This window comes from Pinus tabuliformis, chromosome 1_2 (genome assembly GCF_031772625.1).
Source record: "Pinus tabuliformis cultivar Carrire ecotype Pingquan chromosome 1_2, CPIR1, whole genome shotgun sequence".
Taxonomy (NCBI): Eukaryota; Viridiplantae; Streptophyta; class Pinopsida; order Pinales; family Pinaceae; genus Pinus; species Pinus tabuliformis.
In genome coordinates, this window is record NC_142298.1 from 595,390,261 (window position 1) to 595,415,790 (window position 25,530).

Sequence of the window (25,530 nt, forward strand, 5' to 3'; positions counted from 1 at the left end):
ATGGGCACTTTGAGTTTTTGGTGATGCCCTTCGGGCTAACCAACGCCCCAGCTACATTCCAGTCCTGCATGAATCACATCTTCCGCAGTCACTTAAGGAAGTTTGTGTTGGTGTTCTTTGATGACATTCTCATTTACAGCAGGACTTGGGAGGAGCATCTCCAGCACATTGAGACAGTGTTGCGCATCTTGGAGGAGCAGCAGTTCTATGCCAAGCTCTCCAAGTGTGAGTTTGGGTTGACAGAGATGTTGTACTTGGGACACATCATAGGGGTGGATGGAGTGAGAGTCCACGAGGAGAAGATTAGGGCCATCAGAGATTGGCCGGAGCCGAGGAATGTGACAGAACTCCGGGGATTCATTGGCATTTGTACTTACTACTGGAAGTTCGTCAAGAGTTTCTCACAGCTTGCTGCACCCCTGACAGATCTGACAAGGAAGGGGGCATTCAGTTGGTTGGGTACAGCGCAACGAGCCTTTGACAGGCTCAAGGAGGTTATGAGCAGTTGCCTAGTGTTGTATTGCCAGATTTTTCGCAGTGATTTGTTTTGGAGTGTGATGTGTCCGGAGAGGGGATCGGCGCAGTGTTGATGCAGGGAGGTCACCCTATAGCCTTTGAGAGCCGGAAGCTCCTTCCGCATGAGAGGTTGTATTCTATGTATGACAAGGAGATGCTGGCCATTATGCATGAATTGGCCAAATTCCGGCAATATTTAGTGGGTAACAGGTTCAGGGTGAGGACTGATCACAACAGCCTCAGGTTCTTTTTGGAGCAGAAACAACGACAGGAGAGGCAACAGAAGTGGATTAGTAAGATCCAAGTGTATGACTTTGACATTGAGTATGTCAAGGGTAAGAACAACGTGGTAGCAGATGCCCTTTCACGTAGACCAACCATGTTGTCTCTTATGAGCTTGGACACAGACTGGAGGGCTCGACTCTTAGTAGAGTACTCCAAGGATAGATTTGCATGTGAGGTTATGGATGGGCAGGTGGCGGATGATAGGTATAGGGTAGTCGATGAGATCATCTACTATAAGGACTAGATCTTCTTGACTGAGGGATCTCAGCTCAAGAAGAAGATACTTCAGGCATCACATGATTCACCATTGGCCGACCATCAGGGGTTTACCAAAACCTACAGGGCCATTAGAGAGAGGTTCTCATGGAAGGGCCTCAAGGAGGACGTACCCCAGCGTATCCTGGAGTGCGATATTTGCCAGAGGAACAAGGGGGAGATGAGCCATCCCGCAGGATTATTGCAGCTTCTTCCCATTTCGGAGGGGAAATGGGAGAGTATTTCGATAGACTTCATCACAGGGTTGCCCATGGTGCAGGGCAAGGATTGTATCTTTGTCGTCGTTGATCGACTGACAAAGTACGCACATTTTTTCACCATATCCGCACACTACACAGCAGTGTAGGTGGCCGAGCTGTTCTTCAGAGGGGTCTTCAGGCTACATGGTCTTCCTAAGACCATCATCAATGACAGGGACAACCGTTTCATGGGCGGGTTTTGGTAGGAGCTTTTCCGGTTGGTGGGGATGGAGTTGACACTGAATACCAGTTATCACCCATAGACAGACGGGTAGATAGAGATACTTAACAAGTGGCTGGAGGGCTACTTGCGTAACTATGTCAGTGGGCAGCAGCGAGCATGGCTGAAATGGCTGCATCTGGGGGAGTATTGCTACAACACTACACATCACATGTCCATTGGTATGTCACCATTCTATGCTTTGTATGGATATCATCCTTTATCTTTTGCTGACGTGATGTTTGGTGCTAGCAAGGCTCCAAGAGCCAAGATTTGGATCCAAGAGAGTCAGGATATCCTCCGAGCTCTCAAGGATAATATGGCTACAGCGCAGAATCAACAGAAGCTGTATGCTGATAGGGGTCGGGTGGAGAGACAGTTTGAGGTAGGGGACTTGGTCTACCTACGATTACAGCCATACCGACAGTCGTGACTAAAGCAGAAGGGAGCTGATAAGCTCAAGCCCCGCTTTTATGGGCCATACAGGGTGATATGTAGGATTGGACAGGGTGCGTATGAATTGGAGTTGCCCCAAGGCAGCAAGATTCATAATGTTTTTCATGTATCATGCCTGAAGAAGGCATTAGGGCAGCAGGTGACAGTGACAGATGAGTTACCACCCACGGATGATGAGGGGCATTTGGTGTTGTAGCCAAAGGCTATTATTGATACCAGGGAGACGCAGCTACGGAGCAGGACGGTCCGGGAATTCTTGGTGAGGTGGAAGAATTTACCAGATGAGGATGCCACATGGGAGAGTGAGAGAATTTTGCAGCATCCATCACTTCAGTTGCTTGAGGACAAGCAACATTTTGCCGGGGGAGACTATAATATTCCTAATTAGCCATGGCTAATTGGAATATTTGATTTTGCTCAATTTTGCCTTCTATAGTTATTTATAAATAAAAAAGGTGAGGAAAGGGGGACATAACTCACTTTATGAATAAAGTCACTCCCTAGTACCACAACGTTGTAACTTAAAAGGGGAGCCAAGGGGGCCCAAGGACCACGTAGAGAAGCGGCCCATGTAGACACTTGGAGGGATTGCGCAGATGGAGAAGGAACACGTGGCAAGAGAGAGGCTACGTTGGAGGAGGTGGGCTTTAGGGTTTTGAGAGAGGCCAACACTATAAAGGAGAGAGAAGCCTCCTCATTTTGATCATTCGATTAGGTTGCATTTGAGCTAGTCACTTCGACTTAGAGCACGCTCGTTGTTTAGCCTGTCTGCAGCACTATTTAGTGCATCGAGTGTCTCCGTTTGGAGATCTCACCCTTAGCCCCGGGGGACTTCGAGTGCCTGCTCAGGCAAGGTAGTTTCATCAGTATTTTGCAAGAGGAGTGATCTTTGGAGTTGAGGAGGAACTAAGCATTTTGATGACTGTGCAGTCTTGAGAGGGGAGGACGCAGTTACTTTTGGTAGAAGCTCCGGATTGGGTTTATGCGGAGGATTTGAGCTGGGAGATTGAGCAAGGGATCAACCCTTGCATGTTGGAGGATTTTGGCAGAGTCTCGGGTAGAGTTTTGGAGGATTCTCTTCAAGGGCAGCGCAAAGCCTTGAGGGATAGCGTAGATCCTCAAGGGGGTGATTTTCGGGGGTCAACTATTTTAGAAAAGCTTTCTGGGCTTTTCTGGGTTTATTGAGTAGAGGTTGATTCCAGAGTTTCAACATTTTCTGAGGAGGGGATCAGCCCCAAATCCTCATTTGATTCCAGCAGTAGTCGCAACACAGCAGTTCTCTGGTAGCTTGGACGCAGTTTAGAGAGAGGCCATTTCCTTACCATTATGAGTGTATTTCTTCACTTGCCTTGTGCAAGTCGAGGTGCTATCCTTCTGATCACCTCTTGTACTCTTTCCATTACTTAGTATAATAAAATGGCTTAGCATTTCTCTCTGCATTTCTCGAGTATCTGCTTATATTCCATGTATACGTTATTGTATGTTGCACTACTGTTATTTCTCTGGTTGGAGTTTGCTTGTGTTTGAGGGATATCCCTAATAAGGGATATTACACAATGTGATTGCTAATCTAGAATTGATATTGAGTTAATATGGAAAATTGAAGTAAATTTGATCTCAGCATAGAACATACCTAAAATTAACAATTTTCCCACACTTGTGAGCGGTAAGGCTTGTTTAAGTATGACATCATGCCCTTTTAGGACTAAAAATGCTCCAAAAGTGCAATGTAAGTGCAAGATATATCTCCAAGTTACATGGTCAACCATAATTTGAGGAATGGTCCTCAAATCAAGCCTCAAAACACCTCCGTGTGTCCAAAATACAACTTTGGTTGGCTTGTGTCATCTCCATGTGTGCCATCTAGACCATGTCGTGTCCTCTCTCTCCAGTGTTGGGGCTCCATGAGGTAATACATGCCCTCCATAACCATCTTGGGGATGATCATCGTCATCTGGGCTCCACATCAAGGCATGCTCATCAAGTAGTGTCAAGGCCAACATGGGGGCATGCTAGGTCTACTGGGTATATCATCAAGAATCCTCAATGCCAAGAAAAGTGAGCTCAATGTTTTGTCATTAGAGGGTGCTCTAGGATGTCAATCAACTGTCAAGATCATCAAAATGTCTAACACCATGCTGAAGAATGGCAACACTACATCTGCAAGGTCATCATGCTATCCAAAAGTGTAGTACAACCTGGGCATCGTGTGGAGTAGGAGTGGAATAGTGTGCCCTCAAGGTGTCAATTGCTCTGTGCAAGAGCACCTAGCAAAACCATCTTAAACTCAAGTGAAAACAACTATTCATTAGAGACAATAACCACAGATGCATCAAAGTGGACCATACCTAGCTATTAAGGGCATAATAATACTTCAAACTGGGGTCACCTTCAAATATCTAACTAGACCAAGTGCTATAAAAGTGTTACCTACCATTTTAGAAGTGGTCAAGCAATCAACCCTATTAGGTGCTTCTAGCCCCTAATGGCTGGTGGCATTTCTAAGGTCAACCCTTCAATTCATAAGTGTTAATGACAATAGGTAGCAATGGAGGGGAATGACTTCATGGCTAAGTGTATAGATGTAAGGGAGGGAGCAATCGTGGAGATGAGTTACCCCTTTCCTCGTCATGCTTTTTCCACGCTTGTGGTGCACCTTTTACTTCTTTTTGATAATACTTTTATATGGTACATAGCTCAAGGATCCAAGGTTGCTTTTCATGATACATAATTTATTTTATCCCTCAAGATGAGTTGGTTTCTCGCTCATCAAGTTTGGGACATGCAAGGGTTCCTTATGATGAGATGGAGCATCAAGTTCTTAGGAACTGGGTGATGGCATTGGAATATCACATTATTAGCCCATCTTGTGAGGTCGAACTCTATTCCTAATTTCCTCCTAAAGTTGGTGCTTCTGGAGTATTTTGAGCTTGCAAAGGTTCAATGTGATTGTTTCTTGGAGCATATGGTTCTTTTCTATTTGTGTTAGGTGCCTTCTTGTTCTTCTTGTTGTATCTAAAACCCTTCAATTTAGCCTCAAACATCTTGTTGATATCTTGTTTCCTGGAGGAGAATATGGTTCTTTTTGATTTGTGTCAGGTCCCTTCTTGTTCTTCTTGTTGTATATAAACCTCTTGAATCTAGCCTCAACCATCTTGTTGATTTCTTCAGCGGGTGACATCTCTTCAAATATCCCTGTTGCTCTGTCTATGCTTGATGTGTTTATCTATTCTTATGGTTGCATTAACATAACATTAACCCCACCTACCAACATCATATTACAAGTATCTGTAAAACTCGTACCTTCAGAATTCTTTGGCTTCAGGCTTTCAACAACAAGGCATGTCTCTTCTGCATGAAAGGCCTGACATGGCTTGCACCGGTGTGGATTTGGATGATCCACAACATTGTCTGTCCCAAGGTTATTTGGGGATCTCTGATTTGGATTGGACCTTTGAGTACACCCCTTTGTTGTTGATACTTGCTGCGTTGTTGTTGTTGACTTCTTTCCAACTTCACAATTCGGTATTGCATAGCAGCTTGTTTTTATGTGATGGCTACTTGTAATTCCTTGAACTTCTTTGCCAAGAAAGATAGTGAATCCGTGGGTTTTGTTGAGATAGATGTTTTCATCTTTGGTTCAGGTTTAGCTCTTTCTGGAATCGGGATATCTAGTCTCTCAGACAATGTCCAACATTCATCGATATTCCTAGGGTTTGCTTTTTACTCAGCTATGCTACATGTTTTGCATTGGTTTAGAAAGAAACTGAACGATTCTTGAAAAGAGTTAATGTAATAGGTCAATGTGGATTGAGAAGTAGGATGATGTGTTTTTGGGATGTCTTGCACAACTTTATCGAACCTATAACATTAAACTCATCAATAGATTCATTATGTTTTCTTTTAATGTTAATTAATGCATTTAAAAGAAATGTCACATCCTTCTTTTTAGTCCATTTATTAAAAAGTACATTACACAAAACATCAATAGTACTAATGCTATCATCAGGCAAACTTTCAAATCATCTAGATGCATCACTAGTCATAGATACAAGATGACATTTAAATAATACATCTAGATAAGCTATGCGTAAAACTTTCATGCTTTGCATAAACTTACCCGAAAATCCTTTAGCTCTTTGAGAGTGATCTCCACTAAAACTGAGGATATCCTTAAAGGAATGTGGGAGAGCATGGGGTTGGCTGGCAATGTTACAAAAGTCAAATGGTTTATAGGCATCGGTCAACCATGGAGCAACCTTTGTATTTAAATTAGGATCAACAAATAAATTCCTTAAAGCAAGTAATGAATCAAAAATAGCTCGATGACTTGCTTCCCTAGCTCTTAATCTATGTCTTCTTCTTTTATAAACTAATTCATGCTTAGGGATAAATACAATCTTACCTTGGGAGTTTGATCTTGTATATTACCTCTTTGTTATGGTTTGATCAGATGGGTTGCCGGATGAGATCCTGCAAGTTACTATTTATTACTAATAAAGAAATCTCATCAAACTATAAACAAATTGAAGCCTTACCAAGGTGATGTTTTCGAACTCCAGGACAATTGACTTTATCCCAACAATGGTGCCAAAAAATGTCACTGCCCAAATAGTGGTATTGTCAAGGTCTTCAGGAGAGACTATAGTGGTATCACACAGGATAAGTGCCCATTGTCACCTTCGCAGGAGTCCCCACTCTTTAAGCCCAACTTCTATTGAAAAGCTATGGGAGGATTCCTTACAAAGATACCTCACTAAAGAAATTAAAAGACCAGTGTCTAATTATGGAGTTGAGGGTGATTAGAAGAGTTAATTATTGTTTTATTTCTAATCTGGAAATGAAATGTGACTGCAGAAAAACACAGACCAGCAAGCAAAAAGACACTCAAAATACAAAAAATAACTCTTAGATTAGCATCAAGTTGAGTGTTGGGAACCCTTACCAATTGGGAGATGAATACCTTCTTGTAGACATTGTTAAATACATGTAAATGATAAATAAGTTGCTGTTCTGCACCTTCGGATATGAAAAAACACAGTACAAAAAGCTAACCCCCCTTGGGGACCCCCCACAAGCGTAGAGACACTCTAGATGTTGGATCTATGGGTGGGAAAAACAGTACAACACTGAGAATAGATGAGTAGAACTAATAACAATGCAATCTGGAAACTGTTTATTCAACAATTGGGGTCAAATCCCCTAAGGGCCAAAACCTAGATCTATTTTTATGCAGAACATTTGATTTCCAGCACGCTGGAATTTATTCTCTGTTCAAAACAATTGTAAAATATAACATGGAACTGAAGAAAAGGCAAGGGTTCATGAATACATACTTTTTTTTATTAAACCCTTGACTGGGGTTTGCACTTCACAAACATTGCTGCTGTAAATTGTATGGCAGATCTGTAAAACCCTTGAACAACCCTTCAAAATTGCTTTAGATTTGTTTCCCTATGAAACTTAAGAGAGCCATACCTTCCTTGGCCCAAATGGATAAGATTTTGGCGAAAACCAAGTGATAAAAGTTAAATTTAGCTAAAAGATAGATTTAAAACACAAGCTAGGAACTTATTAATTTTTGAATTTTTATTTTTTATAAAACAGAAGAATAAAATAGGTTTTGGATTTTAAATATATTGGTTGCTGCGGTGAGGCTTACCTTGACCTTGCAAATTATCTTTTCGGAATGCCGAATTGCTATCACAACCCCCTCTAGATCAATTTTGTGATTTGGACTAGGAAATGGGATTGGAGTTGAAAAGAATATTGCACCCACTCTAGTCTATGATAGTTGTACTTTTTACCAAATCCAACCAGGAGCAATTTTCCTTGAAATACCTCTGACCATTGGGTCGATTATGGTATCAAGTGAGATCTTGTCCCTACTAAAGGAACCTTTGACAAGGGTTTGCCTAGCAAAATTGATTTGATAACTTTAATCATCAACAAAGAAAAGATGAAGACTAGCACTCTAGTCTTGCCTTTGACATGACTTGTAGCCCTTCAATGGATCAACCCAAGAAGCTATGTGTGACCCAGTGTACTTGTAAATATCTTATGAAACTCAATCTAAACCAAAGTTAAAAAGAAGAAGAATAGAAAATTTTATCTACAAAATGTTTGCACCAAAAAGTGATAGTTTTATTATGGCATAATGATATCACAATTCAACAACCAAAATGGGAGGAGGGGCTAGCCTTATATAATTTTTCCGTTAATGACTAGTTAAAAACACTCTCCCAGGAATTAAATTTTTGACTTGTTACACACAACATGGAGACTAAGTCACCTCAATAGAAAATATCTTTTATAATCACCCACAAAGGGGGTCAACTTGCTTGTATGAGGAAACAAGACTACATGAGAGGGTGGATTTGACTTGACCTTGCTTGATTTGTGGTACGGTTTTCTTCCATGAGGGCTTGCTTGGCTTTCCACTGCTAATTTGTGTCCACCAAAGGTCCAACACTAGCTCGGTTGACCCTAACCACTTCAACATTCAACTTGGAGGAGAAAATGACTAGTAAAGGAGGGTTGACATGCTCATTAAGGATTTATCTCCAATACCCTTCGCCATTTTGTCTTGATAAATTGACTTTCCTTGAGTTCTTGACCATTTTAAATGTTCACTTGGCCCCCAATTGCTAGTTTGACCTCTCAAATGACTAGTTTTAACCCACGTGTTGGATGTCACCATGCATGAATGAGTGATTTTGTATATCTCCAATGCCTTTGTTGATTTGAGGAATATGACACATGGGTTTTGTTTGGATGAAAATTTCCATAAATTTGGATGTGACATTCTCCCTTGTATGTCAAGTATTGACCTTTATTTGCCCCCTTTCATCTGCACATGATAGAAGAAAGGGTACAACCACCTTTGAATTGGAATATTTGCTTGATGCCTTCACTTTTTCCATAGTTTGTATATGGCATGTCAAGTATATAATTATTCCAAATATTTGAGCCTTTGTTGATTTTTTGGACCTGGGATCTTATGCATTGGAATCTGTGAACTACCTCAGGAAACATGAAATGATGTTAATGGTGGGACTGCCATGTTGAGAACTATAAAACAAATATTGCACCAAGGCCAAAGAAATGCATACAGACTCTTTGACCCATGACCATGTGGTAAGACATAGGTACGTTTAGACATGGGCTAGATTGGTTCGACATAGTGCAATCACCGCTTAAAAAATAGTGGCTCCCTTAAACCATGTGTTTAAGTAGGTCCATCTTGAGGCCTCCAATCCTACCTAGGACGAAAGGACTTAAAGAGTGGAGATTAAAGGACTAGGCATGGCCAACTACAATAGGCTTACTATACCATAATACATAACCATCACATGGCCTTACATGGCTTTAGACTTGCATTCTTTGGTCTTATAATTGTGTTGCCAAATAGAAAATATGACGATAGGTACTCCTGTTGAAATGAGGGGCAACAAGATCAAAGTAATAGAAATTGGAAACCTGCTTGAGATAAACATCCATAAAACACTCCTGTTGTTCTCACATGCAACACCTAGCTTTTAGATTGGGGAAGATAAAGATGAGAACAAAACCCCCAAGTTGGGTGCCCATCATTGCCAAGAGTAAGGCTTGCAATTTTTGCGAATGACTCAAGTGGAGCAACCTCTTTTGGCTTAGAATAGACAATAACTTCTAGAAAAAGCATAGAGTATAAGAATCTCAAAAAGCACAATGGATAAGATTCCTTTAAGAAGAGTCTTTTCGGTAGAAATCACATAGGAGAAAATTTTGCCAACGCGTTTCGAACCAAGTAGTGTGGTACTGTTGATAATGTCGGCGATATTCAAAAATATCGCGATATTTTCGGCAAAACGATATATCGCGATATTTTCTGTTTTGATAATATCGTGATATTTTCAAAATATCGGCAAATATCGGAAAATATTGGCAAAATATCGCGATATTTTGAAAATATCGGCAAAATATCGGCTATATTTAAAATTTTGAAAAAAATATTTTTTATGCTTGCCGATATTTGCCGATATTTTCGCCGATATTGCCGATAAGATATTTTCTGGACCCTTGCCGATATTTTGCCGATACCGATATTTTCAACACTGGTGTGGTTCATCATCAGGACCATATGAAGATGCAGAGCCTGGCACATGCTTACATAGAGGGTGATGTAGAGACCAAAAGATCATATAATGACTAGTTTATGAAAATTAATATTTTAATAATGATTATTAAGATCAAATAATATTCCTATAATAGCTAATATAACGGCTAGTTTAATAATACTAATAATAAAGAAAGATCGAAAAACGTAAACATTAATAAGGAACAAACAATCCAAGTCAACCAAATACAGAGAACATAGTAATAAAAAAAATAAAAACAAAAAATAAAATAAAATAAATAAATAAGAGTCAAGACATGATTAATGAGTCAGGATCCTATAACAAAAATAATAATCAAAGGAGACTAAAATTAAAACAAAACAATCGAAAGGGAGGGTAAAATTATTATTATTATTATTATGTCCTCATAGATTGTTCCACATGCTTAACTTGGTCAAAACCTGCCTTGAATTTAGCTTGACATTGCCCAATACTCCACTTGCACTACCGGGTTAAAGTAAGCTGGCTTTTAGGTGAACATGGTCCATTTTTTTGTCCAAAGTAGAAACAAGAAAAGATGGAAATTAATGCAAAATTCCTTAGCACTCTTTTTGGTCAAGAATAGAAACTTGCTTGTTGGGCAAGCGACCTTGGAATACCCAAAATGTAAATGATTTTATCTTGAAAAAGACACTATATGGGTCTTATGTGGGGTGCCCTAGAATTTCTTATTACTAGAGATGCGCTAATTTTGACCTAATTTTGTACTTTTTGGATTACTTGAAACTTTGAGTTTCATTCTCCATCACTGTATGACCTCATCTTTGCATGCCCCTTTCTAAAATAGAAACTCCAAAATAAAATTCCTTGTTTGCCACCAAATTCCCAACATCCTCTTCTCCAAAAAGAGTATCTAGAAACATGGTTGGTTGTAATGAACAAAGTTCGTATACTAAGAGAAATGCTTTGATACCAATGTAACGAACAAAGCTCGTATACACAACAAACTACTTCAGACGATCTGGTATATGTAAATATCCATGATAGGACAATAATATGTTATATAAGAATCGTATTGAAGATATGAGATATGAGATGATTACAAATGAGGGTGAGGGCCTGCTTATATACCCTATGAAGGTACCTTTTCACGTATGATCATGTCCTTAGAGACATGCCTCTTCATTATTAACTACTAGTTAATTAATCATTATTTATGTTTATTATTGTTTACATTTTTATTATTTTTATATAAATTATATCCATAACATTGCCTTCCTCTTCAAAAAGCTTTGTCCTCAAAGCTTATTGCTGACAAGGCGTGTCATCTGCTTCTTTTTCTTGTAATCTATTTGTATCCTTTGTAGTTCTTCTAGTTGTCATCTTTGTTGATACATGATGATAGGATCCTTTGAGTGATAAGTAAAATTGTCGAACCTGAGAAGGGATCTGACCATCCTAGATCAATCTTTTGTGGAATCTTGCAGTACTGGAAACTTGTGATGAATTGTTATCACCGGATTGAATTGTGCAAACTTCAAAATTCTTCGGAACATAAGTTTGTTGTTTATGTTCTAAGTGATATAGATTCGTAGATTGATTGAGGTGTCTATTCTTGTGATTTGGATGTAGATAAGGAGTTCTTCTTGTTTGACCTTCCTTTAACATGTGTGTGGTAATTTCCTGACTTACTTTAGGTACTGATGTAGTTGAGTTGGTTATAGAATCTTCATTATCTGAATTGCAACATTTGAATATGTTTTTACTTCCACTGATTGGTTAACTTCTTGAGTTGAGATGTTGATTGGATCGGTATTTGTTCCTCTTTCTTCAACTTGGACTGAAAACTTAGACACTTCTTTTGTGATAAGTTCTTCTAATTTGTTTTTCAATGATTTCTTATCATCCTTAAGTTTCTTAATTTAAGTAAGTAGACTTTGATTATGGTTTCTGAGACATAAGAGTTCCTCATTTAAAGAGTCAACTTTATTTTGGTATTCAAACTTTCATTTTTTAAACACTTGATTTGTTCTAATAACCTTTGGTTAAGGTTATTTAAGCATAAATTTTCCTCTTCCTTTTCTGATATACTTTTTTTGAGTATCTTTTCTAGAAATTTCTTTTTCTTGTTCTAACTTGTGCTTCTTAGCTTTACATTTCCTTACTTGTGCAAGTAGTTTCTGATTATGTTCTTTCAAACATGAATTTTCCTTGTTTTTGTTGGATATGACTTTTTCAAGCTCTTTCTGCTTCTTTGATATTGTTTCTAGATTCTCTTGAAACATTAGTTTCGAAATATCCTTAAGGTCTTTTGATGAAGGCATTATCAGTTTTGATTTTATTGTCATGTCTTGGAATGTGACCATCTTCTTCTTGTAAGGGAACATCAAGATTTTTTTTTTTTTTTTGGTGTTTAACATAAAGAATTATGTCAACCTCTCTGTCAAGCATAGTTACGACACAAAATTGAGATATGTACTCATAATGATCAACTGTCACTTGTAAATCTTTAATTTCATACTTTTTTTCGCCAAAAATACCTTTTCTTTTGCCTATATTTGGCTCTAGAACTAATAGTTGATTTGCCAAATTAATATTGATGTAATTATTCTCGTTGTTTGTACTAATAGCGATACTAATCTCTTTCCCTTGGATACACCCCTTTAATGTAAATAATCTATAATCTACAATTGGAATACCTTTATAGGAGAATCTTCTTTCCCTTATTTCCAAATTAGAATTCATTCTTTTTGTCATTAATAGATTGCATTTTACTTTGTTGATAATACTTTGACGTCAACAATAAGAAAAGCTTTTAATTTACCTAAATCACGTTTTTTTTAATATATATTTTTTCAATATATAAAAATCCTTCCCCTTTTTTTTAAGTAACCTTGTCTTTACTTTTTAAAAAACTTTCCCATTTTTTTCTTGCTACAATCACCTTTGAAAATATAATCAATTTATTTTTTTAAGTATACCATTGGATTTTTATTTTATTTTTATTTTTATAAAACTCTTAGGTTTGGTGAATGATGTGACGCTCCGTATAGTCACGTGGGCAATTAAACTCGCGCTGGTACGGATTCAAAAGGAAATGTTTGCACGAAATTTGTTGAATTGTGTACGTATGCGAGAGAATGTGTTAAAATTGGCAACTAGGGCCAAACTCCATGTGGATCACCTTATTTATGGCTTCTGATATTTTTCCTAGATTCCTCTCATCGAGAGGTGTAGGATTGGTCTAAATATCATCCGATTTCGACAAGTATTTATGGAGATATGAATTTATTTTGAGTATGGACAAATTGTCAAGGTCGGCTAGCAAACTTATGTAGGCTCAGAAGCCCAACAGTCATGTCTATTCAACCTCAACGTTTGCATATAAATATAAGGGGCATTCTCGTCATTTGGACAATTCAATTCACTCATCTTCTCTCTCTTTCTCCTATGCATAAAAGGAGTCTCTCTCTCTCTCTCTCTCACACGTGTGGCTGAAAGGAAGACGTCCTAGGGCAAGGAAAACACAGAAAGAAGGACGCTAGGGCAGCAAGTCATTTCTTTGACCAGCGTTGACCTTCAAGAAGTGCGGATTGGGTGTGGTTGCCTCTCCTAGGTAGGCTGCAATATTTGGCACGAAAATCGAGGTGATCTGACCTCTAGTTTGATCTGCGTTGACTGCCCTAGTTTAGGGCTGCAAGTTGACTTCAGAAATCTGCAAATTCACTGAACTTTTGGGGCTGTTCAAAGGCTGTTTCTTCAGGTTGTTCAAGGACAAGTTGACCGTAATTGACCAGGTATTTTAGAGGTTAATTTCAGCTAGTTTGACCAAGTTTGACTTTGCTGATCTAGGGTTTGCTGCTGCTGATACGAAATTACAGAATTCAGATTTTGTACTATTTCTCTCTACTAAACTATTGAAGATAAAAGAAGATTTGATCAAAGGGTTTCCCCCCATTGAGGTTTGTCCCTGGTTAGCCGCAACATCTTGTGTCTCTTGTCTTGGCTTGTTTTCTGTTGATCATTTAATGTTCTATCTGCAATTTACTTAATATATATGTGATTGCTAATCTATGGATAATAAAAAGAAAAATAAGTAAACTGCTCTAACCATAGAACATACCATAATTTAACAAAATGTGTATGGACGGATAGGTCAACCTTTCCTCCCTCACATGTCTATTATTCTCCACACTGGCTATAATTTTAATGTATAGATTATGTGGACCAGACAAAAAATAGTAGTGACTATATATACAATGAATGGTTATTTATGTATAACGATGCCTAGAATTACAACAACATATATAGTGAGTAGGTATTGCTTTACGGACTTGAGCGTGAGTAGCATGGATAGGGAGAGGGTGAATAATTGTGATGGCGCAAATTGGTACAATGAATGCAGTTTTGTTAGCGGCTCTATACAATGCGATGGTGTCGGAGTTAGTGATGAACGTGGGTGTGCTGGGGTCAGTGAGGAGCGGGGGAAACAAAGGCATGTAGTATCGGAAGACAACTTGTGGTGGGGCGTTGTTGGTGATGGAGGCGGTATTTCGTTGCTGCAACAAACAATTGCTTATGGCAGCTCATCGATCCCTGTTGGGCAGCAGCGATGGACGGCTTGTGTAGCGACCCACAAAGTAGATTTGACGACAAAGCGGTGGACCTAGTGCAGCAGATGAGGATGTGCAACTATCGGCGACAATGGTGCCTGTGTTGCCCGTGGGGTAGGAGTTGACATGTGCTTTTTTATTTTTAATATCTTTTTTTCTTTAACTTTTAATTTATTATAATTTTGTTTTCTTGTATATATATTTAACTCTTTTTTATATATTATTTTTATAATTTTTTTTTTAATTAATCTTTTCCTTTTTTTTAATAATTAACTTTTTTTAACAATCTCTTTTTATTTTTCAATCTATGTTGCAGGAAACGTAGTATAGAGGTCCGTTTCTGTACGGAAACGGGTACGAAACACGCAAACGCGTTTGGTACGGCCGTGAAACGCGTTTCCGGACGTATTGCCACGTTTCCCGAAACAGAAACGTGGCCAGTACGGCCGGAAACGAGTTTCAGGGCCGTACGACCCACGTTTCCTCATTAACTTGGGGTTTTTAATTTTTTTTTTTTTTTTAATTTACTTTTAGGGTATGTTAGTGACTTATTGTTGCTTCTAGATGCGTGTCTAAAGTTATAAAAGTGAATTTTTTTCCTAGTGTTGATATGCAGTTCATCAGGAAGTTTGAGGGATATGCAGTTCATGGTAATGTTAAATTCTTAAAGTAAAAGTGATATTCTCCTTTATTTTTCATTTTCATCCTTTTACTTAAATTTTTAACATTACCATGAAATGACTCAGGATGTTCGAGAGTGGTTTTGCCCTCATTGGATTTCATATGGAGAAAGTAGAATTTTAGATCTCACTCAAAATCCTGCAGACTTATTTGTTTTTCAGGATTTCAGGATTGGAGGGATTGCAATGTTTCCATTGGATTTTATCATGTACTAGGGTATGGAACTTGTATTTAATCAAGAGAACCAAGCCCTCTATGCAGGGGAAACTCCCAATAATCAAGATCATGTAGGGTACTAGGGTATGAAACGTGTATTTAATCAAGAGCACTAAGGTCATTCGACTATGTAGGAGGAGACTCCCAATACAACAGTGGTCCTTCTAAAGAATGGGATGTAGATGCAGAAAACCCTGAGTTGGATCTCTCTCTTGCCGCCTTATAGTCTTTATTGTACTTGCAGCCTCATATATTAATATAAATAAAGGTTGATTTTGAGATTTGGATATATAATAAAGGTTGCTTTTGGATATTTCGATATTTTTATGTTCATTATGTGATCATTCATGAGTAAATGTGATGTAAATTAAATCTTAATGTTTAAGTGTAATAAATTATAATGTATCATTTATTCTTTATGATTGCACATATATATATATATATATATATATATATATATATATATATTTAAATATTTTCAATATATATATATTCGCGTTTCTCTGTTTCCAAAATTTGGGGAGGTCGCGTTTCGTATCGCTTCCCGTTTCAGAAACTCGTACTTGTTTCCCCGTTTCGTGCAACTTAGTTTTCAATATATATTTTGGCTTGTTTTTTAAAATACACACACACACACACATATATATATATATTGTTTTTTTATTTATTTATTTATTTATAATTTTGATATATTTTTTTTCACTTTTTATATATAACTCCTTTATATATATATATTCTTTTTCTGGGGTAAAATCAGCAGTGAATTTTTGTTTGTTTGTTTTTGTTTAATTATATGGCCAAAGGCCTAACAATGAAACTCGCAAAATGGAGAAGCTCCACTATTTGTAGTGAAACGCTCCAATTGTGATGGCAACAAAGTTGACGGAGAGATCATGGCGAAAGGGCAGATCAAATTGACTCTGTGCAGCAGTTGAGCTGCCAGAGGTTTGAACAACTCTAATACCAATGTAACGAACAAAGTTCATATACTCAGAGGAATGCTCTGATACCAATGCAACGAACAAAGTTAGTATATGCAATAGACTACTTCAGAAGATCTAGTATTTGTAAATATCCAAGATAGAACAAGAATATATTATATAAGAATTGTATTGAAGATATGAGATATGAGATGATTGCAAATTAAGGTGAGAGTCTGCTTATGTTTATATCAATGTTTTAAAAACCGGCCGTTTCGAAACCGAAACGGCCGAGTTGAACCGAGTTGATGCCTGGAGGACTGACCCGGCCAAGGAAACGGTCCAGTAGACCGAGTCACACATGACTCGGTCTACCCGGCCGGTTCCGATATGACTCGGCCGAGTCACAAAGGAATGGCCAGGCACGCGTTAAACACATAAAAATAAACATTTTTTTGGTATTTTTGAATTGTTTAATGAAGTTTATGGATCCCAAACTGTTATAATAATATGCTAAATGTTTTTGGGGTCCATTTCCCCCTCCCAAACCCTATTTAAGACACCCAAATGCTCTCATTCACTCACAGCAGTCTTATGCATTTGAGTGAGAGTCTTCTTTGAGAATTAGTGAGCAGTTCTTGAGCTTGTTTTGGAGCAGCAGTGAGGAGTCTTGGAGGAGCATTGTAGTTGGAGTGAGGAGCTTCTTGGGCAGCCATTTGGAGCAGCATTGAGGAGCTGATTCTTGGAGCAAGCTTGAGGAGGCAGTTTGTGCCTGGAGGTATTTTTTTCCACCTCTATAAATCTGTTTTTGCTTAGTAAATTTTAGGTGCATATCAAGAAAGCTTAGAGAGTGTTTTTTGTCAAATAAATGAACATTGAATCAATGTTTTTTTCATTTTTTTCATTTTCAGATTGTTTTCCTAGTCAAAAAATGGCACCTAGAGCAAGAGATCCTGCTTGGGCATATGTTGAAATGGTAGATAGTCAAATGCATTGCAAATTTTGCCATAGGAAAATTAAGGAAGGACCTGGGGGCATTAATAGGCTGAAACAACACTTGGCAGGGATTAGAGGCCAAATTACCCCATGTACCTCACCAGAAATTGGGGAGATTAGAAAGAATTTGTTGGCCAGCTTTGAGAAATTTAAAGAAGATAAGGCTAGGCAAAAAGAGATACAGGCTGAAATTGGGAGGAAGAGGGAGATACAAAAAATGATGGCTACCAACCCCCACTATGATTTTGAGGGTTCTTTCTCTATCCCTCAAACTGAGGCATCCAACCCTTTCTGTTTTGTTCCTCCCTCTTTTGGTTCTGTTCAAGATAAGGGAAAGGGTAGAATGAATTTGAAAAAGGGTGATGTGACTATCAAAAGTTATTTCACTCCCTCCTCTCCATCAGATGCACATGGTCCTGAAGTTAGTAAAGGTCAAATTCAGCCCACTTTAGATGACCATTGGAAGAAAGAATTGAGGGAGACTGTTTGTGAGTACATAGCTAGATGGTGGTATGATGCTGATATCCCCTTTAATGCTGCTCGTTCACCATATTATGAGCCTATGTTTGATGCCATACATGCTGCTGGAAAAGGCTTCAAAGGCCCTACTATGCATGAGCTAAGGGGGTTTCGTTTGCAGAAAGAAATTCAATCCATTAATGAGTATTTGCAAGAGTTCAGGGACTCATGGGCAAGAACAGGGTGTACCATCATGTCAGATGGATGGACTGATCAAAGAAACCGTACCATCATAAACTTTCTTGTCTTCTGCCCACAGGGAACCATGTTTTTAAAATCAGTTGATGCATCTGATAAGGTAAAAGATGGCCACTTCTTGTTTCAGCTATTGGATCAGGTTGTTCAGGAGGTGGGGGTGGCTAATGTTGTTCAAATCATCACAGATAATGCCTCTAACTATGTTCTTGCTGGTAAACTGTTAGAGGAAAAACACAAGACCATCTTTTGGACCCCATGCGCTGCACATTGCATAGACCTCATGCTTGAGGATATTGGAAAATTAGATTGGGTCAAAAACACTGTAGATCATGCGAAAAGCATAACAAAATTTATCTACAATCATACACTGGTTTTGAGTCTCATGAGGAAACACACTGGAGGCAAGGATATTATTAGGCCTGCCATCACTAGATTTGCTACACATTTTTTGACATTGCAATCTATGCTTTCCCAACATAGAAACTTGCAAAAGATGTTTTCCAGTGATGAATGGAATCAAAGCAATTGGTCTAACAAACCAGAAGGCTAAGAATTGAAAAGGAAAGTCCATGAAGAAACTTTTTGGAAAAAGGCAGCAGAGATTGTGAAGCTTGCTAAGCCACTAGTTAAGGTGTTGCGGTTGGTGGATGGGGAAAGGTTGGCTATGGGCTTCATTTATGAGGCTATGGATCAAGCAAAGGAGCAAATAAAGACATCATACAAGGATAGAGTGGCAAAGTATGGGCCCATTTGGGCAATCATTGATGAAAGATGGAACAATCAACTCCATCGCCCTATACATGCAGCTGGGTATTTTTTGAACCCACGGTATCATTATAAAGCTAAGGAGTCAGGAGCTTTGAGGGGGGAGGTCAGAGATGGACTGGTTGATTGCATTGAACGCATGATCCCATCGGGGTCTGATCAGCTGGAGATACATCGACAGGTCACATCCTTTAGCAATGCATCAGGTACCTTTGGGAAGAACCTAGCAAAGATTGCAAGAGAAGCAGATGAGCCAGGTAAACAAAAATTTCAATTTTCAATTTCTTAATGGTTTTACTTTTTTTATTAAAGTTCGTTAAATCATTTATAATTTGAAAGTTAGATATAATTTGTAATTTTGTTGAGCTTCAGCCTTCATCTAACTCATAATTCATTACACTCCTATGTTTTTTGCATCACAATGGTGGGAGGGCTTTGGTGGCCAGTGCCCTGAATTGCAAAGGTTTGCAATTCGCATTTTGAGTCAAACTTGCAGTGCATCTGGGTGTGAGCGCAATTGGTCTGTCTTTGAGAGGATTCACACAAAGAAGAGAAACCATTTGGATCAAAAACGATTGAATGATCTAGTTTATGTCCAATACAACCTTCGGCTCAGACGAAACCAATCGCTGAACAAAAGACCTGATTCAGATCCCATTGTGTTGGAAGACATTGATCCAACATCAGATTGGGTAGTGGAGAGTCGTCCACCAGAGTTTGATCCTGATGAGGATCTTGATGTAGATATAGATATGGAGACATCAGTTGAACTTGAACATGTTGTTCAACTTCAGCCTGTTCAGTTGAATGCAGATCCCAATCCACCAGCCTCAGTCTCACAGCCAGCAAGCACTCCAGTTGTAGGTGCTTCCTCTGCTCAGCCACGACAGAAGCGCAGCCGCATATCTACTCTATCTCAGCTTGCATCTGCTGCACGGCCTGCTAGTGGTACTGGTACCACTTTTACAGTTGCAGTTGGAGACAATGATGATGAGGAGGAGCCATGGGGCCCCTTGTCTGACTCTGATGATGATGATCCAGAGATTGGTCGAGATGATCTTGGCTCCTCTGGCAGTAGCTACTAGCCAGGGCCCAGTAGTACTAGTATTGCAGTCTGGTCACCATCACAGTTTACTTTTGTTGTAGAGGCCATTTCTAGCCTCCTTGGTTATTTGTATTTTGTTTTGACTCTTGAGTCTTTGATCATGTATGACAGTTGACTATGTATTGCCATTGGGTACCATTTTGATATAGTGGATTGGTTCATGAGCCTACTTTGATCATATGTTGTCTTCCATCTATATTATAATGCTGTGTGTTTGGAAACATGAATGAAAATCTTTAAAATTATGTTTAAAATATTTAAAATTATGTTTTTTAATAAAAAAATAAATATTTAATGTATTTTTTACAACGACCGAGTCATTGAAATCGAGCCGGCCGAGTCATTACCGTTTCGGAGTTGGAGTCGGAGTCGATCCTCGGCCGAGTCGGAGTTTTAAAACATTGGTTTATATACCCTAGGAGGGTATCTTTTCACGTATGGTCACATCCTTAGAGACACGCCTCATTATTAACTACTAGTTAATTAATCATTATTTATGTTTATTATTGTTTACATTTTTATTATTTTTTTATATAAACTATATCCATAATATTGGTTCTAAGAACAGGAAATTTGTAAAACAGTTGCTTCAAATCCCCCTGGAGAAGAGGATATAAGCTCTATTGTGTATACCCTTCTGCCTTTTGTATTGCTGATGTACATATTTTTATGTGAATATAAAGATTCATTTAAAAAAAAAAAACTTTAAAAATCACAGATTACCCTCGTGGAAAACTACCATCAGTTGGGCACCCAAAACTGTTACCAGTGGCTAAAAAGAAACTTTTCCAAAATAACAAATGTCAAAATCATAAAGTATCAATTTGAAACAATCAATCTCTCATGCGGGCTCCAAGCGTTGCATGGAACACCTAATAAAATTAGAACTGAAATGTCATGCAGAAGCATTGAACATGGTTCCCTCCATGTCAACCTGAAAACTTTCATATACCTGTAAAGTGTGGTGTGTAATTATAGTGTCCAGATCTCAAACTAGAATTGGTGAAATTAGAAATCGGCCTGATCTTTAACTCTGGAACCAAAGGATGTACTCACAAATGTGATGAAGTTCAACACTGAAATATTCGTAGGGAATATTCACTGTTAACATCATCCTACAAGACACGTGGAAAGCATGGGGATGAACAATTAACCTTGAACGTAATAATTTTTTGACAAAGGTCCATACTAGTATCTACGCACACACTAACAACTATGAACCTATGTCAAATAATTGTCAAGAAATATATTAAAATACTTACTGCATGCAAATTTGTATGTTTAACGTGTTTGGTCATCCCTGGGCTTACTTGTGTTTTATGGGCCTGCAGGGTTCAAAGCTTTTAGGCCTTTCACATTTTCCGCCCACAGGATTCAGGCCTTGTGATCCCACACGACTCATACATTTCTGTCCCACAAGCCCCCATGGATGTATATATGTACATATACATTAGTTATTTCAACATTTAACTATTATCATTTAACTATCTCTATAATATAACTGAACTAGAATCCATTCATGCATGAGAAAGGAAAGGACCACGCTTGTTAAATAATCTGCTTGAATCTTTCAATCACCTCCTTCAGGATCCCTCATTACCTGCTACTTGTCAGTTTTGTATGGACTCGGGCCTTTTTCTAATGTTTTAATTTTTATTTTTTCTCATTGTTGGGTTATTATTATTGTAGGTGCAAATCTAAGATTGCTCAATAACTTGTTTGACTTCCCTCTTCATCACAATACGACATATCTTGCTTGTCTTGTAACGTCAAAAATATGATCTGATATTGTTAATAGCATGCAAGGGTCGTTTTTACTAGTATCTTTCAAACGCTCAATCTCAAGGTATACAAGGGGTTTAGCTCCTTGGGCTTTTTTTTTATTTCTTCAGTTCAAAATTTTCGGGATTAAGTTTTTTATCAGAGTTTGAAAGTGGGAACCAGTGGTCATATTGAAGATATTCCGATTGCAGTGTTATATATACTTATGATGTTATGGGTTTTTTTTGTAGTGTATAAAAAGCACTATCCTCCAGCACTGCATGACGAAGTCTGGCGTTTAGATAGAATTGGCAAAGAAGGTGCTTTTCACAAGCGATTGAATCAGGAAAAGATTTTCACTGTGCAAGACTTTTTGAGGCTGTTATTTATAGATCCACAAAAGCTCCGAAATGTAAATTCTTTTTCTTTTTCCTTTCATTTTTTCAAGTTTGCTGCATTAGTTATATGTAAATGTTCCTTTTCTCATACTAACGAATTGTTTGTACGCATATCCATTCGTGTAAAATATACAGAAGAGGCTACAGCGTCACACACACATGCAATCCACTCACAAACATATAAGGTCTAGAGAGATGGTGTCCTTATGTGGACAGTGGTTGGCACATTACTGCTGCCGATTGTTGGTCTTAGATTTAATATTCACATATTTAAATAATCTAGGCGCACCATCACCTAATAACTGCAGTGTCTGACAAATGGCAATTGATTAACGACATTCTGTCTGCTTACAGTACTAACAACCATAAAGCTTTGCAGGTTCTTGGTACTGGCATGTCGAACAAGATGTGGGAAGGAACGGTTGAGCATGCTAAGACGTGCATGCTCGATAATAAGCTTTATGTGTATTATGCTGATGCACAGCATAACATTGGAGTCATTTTCAATGTCATATGCAAACTTCTTGGATTTCTGGCAGATGGACAATTCATTCTCGTGGACGAGCTTTCAGAAGCTCAAAAAGTAATTTTATAACCTGAAAGGACTTGCTTATATATACTCCTGAGCTTTATTAACCTTTGTTTTATCTCACTGCACAACTATTGCAATTTGTTACTGCTATAGGTGGTTACAAGCAAGATGGTAAAACATGCGTATGAGCACTTGGATGATTTGGTTGAATATGATGGCAGCCATCTGATTGATAACAAATCATGCAACTTGACAGCATTGTCTGCTGTTGGGGAACTGCCTGGTAATAAAATTGGGCATTAGAATTCCATTTTTGAAACAAAATGTTTTCCATAGTACCCAGTTGTATTAACAATTATATTTGGTACTTGAAAAATTATTGAAGTATGTGATATAGAATTGATAATAATAGACTGATCTCTTTTCTGTAGACTTTCAGGGAGGTCAACCTGTCCTGGGTAGCAGAGTGAATCAACATGAACAGTCAGCAGAATCAAATGACAATATCTGGATGTCGTATCCTACTGAAAATTCAAATTTTGCAACACCCAATCAAATTGCAGCAGAAGCGGGTTTTATCACACACAACGTGATGCCTGAGACTGTATTTTCTTCTACTTTAGCACTTTCTCAACAAGCAATAATGAGCCCCATATCATCAGTTTATGAGACTCAAAATTTTACTGCTTACTCTCAGAGGCATGGTTGCAGAAATGATTATGGAAGTGAAGGTCTTAGGAATGAGTACACAGGTCTGGGAATTAGAAATCAGTATGGTGAACTCAACGTTACTCAAGATGATTGGGATAGAAGCTACCATGAAATTTCAGAGGGATATTATTTTCCTAAGTTTGGTGACCCGCTGGCATCTGAATTGGGGAATCAAATTTTGGATGGTGCAGGATTAGCGCACAGCCTTTTCTCCAACATGGAACGGGGTGAAGCATTTTCTTTTTCAGTATTTACACGAGCATCAGATGAGAGTTGCAGTATGCCCAGACATCGTTTACATGGTAAAGCATATATATGTTGGATAAAGCTGAAAGCTGCACTGAAGTGGGGAATCTCAATAAGAAAAGTAGTTGCTGCAAAAAGAGCAAGATTGGTAGAAATTGGAGATTGACTCTTTTTGGAATTATGCGTGCAACATGTACATATGTATCTTAAATGATCGTCCCAGAGTCAAAGGCATACGTTCACTGTAAGTGTTGTCGGTGGCTGTTATCATATTTACACAGTCTACGTCTCACACAGAAGTATGACTACAAGTGTAAACTACTATTCTCCAGAAAACCTCTGCTAAGACACTATGCATGTAGGTCAAAAGGTGCTGTTAAGCTTGCTGATGGCCTGCATACCAGTATGTTGAATTCCAGAGGAAGTAGTGGAGATGCACACATAGACAAACATATATATATTTTAAAGAAAGGTATAAACCAATCAATGAATTTTTTGATGGACTTTTCAGGAACATGCTCATGCAGGTTGCCTTTATAGCTGCCATTCATGCATTCCTTAGGATGGATGGCTGAAAATCACGATTGTTGTATGCAATCTATTCTTTTATGACAGAAACGAGTGCAAAACTCTTCTCAAATTGCAGATGTGATGTACGTGCTAATGCAAATGAGATGTTAAGAGAAGCAGCTTTGTTTATCTACTGAACGGTGTTTCTTGAGGCAAAGCTTCACCAATCCTCAGGCTCTTTGTACAACGTGTGCAGTAGATATCTACAGCTTTGTGTATGTCTTCAGCCGCCATTCAGAAACATTTCAGCTCATTGTATTAAAATCTTCAATTTCCGGGACTTGTGGTGTCACCACTCCCAGATTTTTATTATTTCATGCCTACTTGCCTGTGTTCCCTCCTGATATGGTTGATGCAAGTCTATATCAAATTTCTTAAGGTGTATCTATTCTTTTGAATCGGAAATTATGTTTAATGAGTAGTCTTTGCAGTTTGCACTGCTATGCTAAGAAACTGTTGTTCAGCAACATTGCCAGCTCGCTTGAGGTATAACTAGGTGATTCTAAGAATTTATTATTTTGGTAGCTGAAAATTATGCACGACAGGTAAACAATGCTTGAAGATCTTGTCCACTTGAAGACACCGATGGAATATCTTGCTTGGGCACTGAGAGACTATGCTTTCTTTCAAACAATTCTCAATCTCCACTTTTCAAGTTTTTGATAAATTTGTAAATTTCCTCACATTGATTTTTATAGCTTTATTTGTAAAAACAGTTTTATTGTCTTCTGCCATTTGTATTGCCTATTTTTTTTCCATCGGTGTAATAAATTATTAGTTTTATGTGTGACTATTAATCTCACATTAGCAACAATTGTGAGAGAAGAGTGGCTTATGAAGTAACACAGAAGTAAAACAGATAACATAAGCTTTGCCAATCTAGAAGTTAGCTCTAGGGTTCAAATCCCCAGGTTGATGTGATAGTAGTGTCCCTTACTCCGATACCAACACTGGCTAACACTACTTAGAGGTGCCAGTGTGCTTTGTGTGTTCCTTTCCTTGAGGCTGTTGTCTTTGTGAAGTCTTCTTAGTTACAAACTTGAAAAAAACTGTGTCATGTTCCTTCCCTCCTTGAGGATTTCGTCCCACGTTAGTATAAATACTATCTATCTAGTTATTTCAATTGTGTGAATGATGATTCTTTTTCTGTTACATGCTTACAAGGTTGCCATCTCTTTTGCATTCACAGGAGGCACTCTCTTTGGCAA

At 38.3% G+C, this 25,530-nt stretch overlaps 1 protein-coding gene across 2 annotated transcripts in view; it reads left to right on the forward strand.

Moving 5' to 3' along the window:
- LOC149207048 (calmodulin-binding protein 60 D-like) overlaps nt 1-25,017 on the forward strand; it is a 165,527-nt gene extending 140,510 nt beyond the window's left edge. For both annotated transcript variants that reach the window (XM_089395661.1, XM_089395660.1), the window contains 4 exons: nt 22,117-22,277; nt 22,643-22,846; nt 22,949-23,078; nt 23,227-25,017. In XM_089395661.1, coding sequence (XP_089251787.1) covers nt 22,117-22,277; nt 22,643-22,846; nt 22,949-23,078; nt 23,227-23,918 — 1,187 coding nt within the window. In that variant the 3' untranslated portion in view covers nt 23,919-25,017. The remainder of the gene's footprint in view (nt 1-22,116; nt 22,278-22,642; nt 22,847-22,948; nt 23,079-23,226) is intronic.
- The last annotated feature ends 513 nt before the right edge of the window (nt 25,018-25,530 follow it).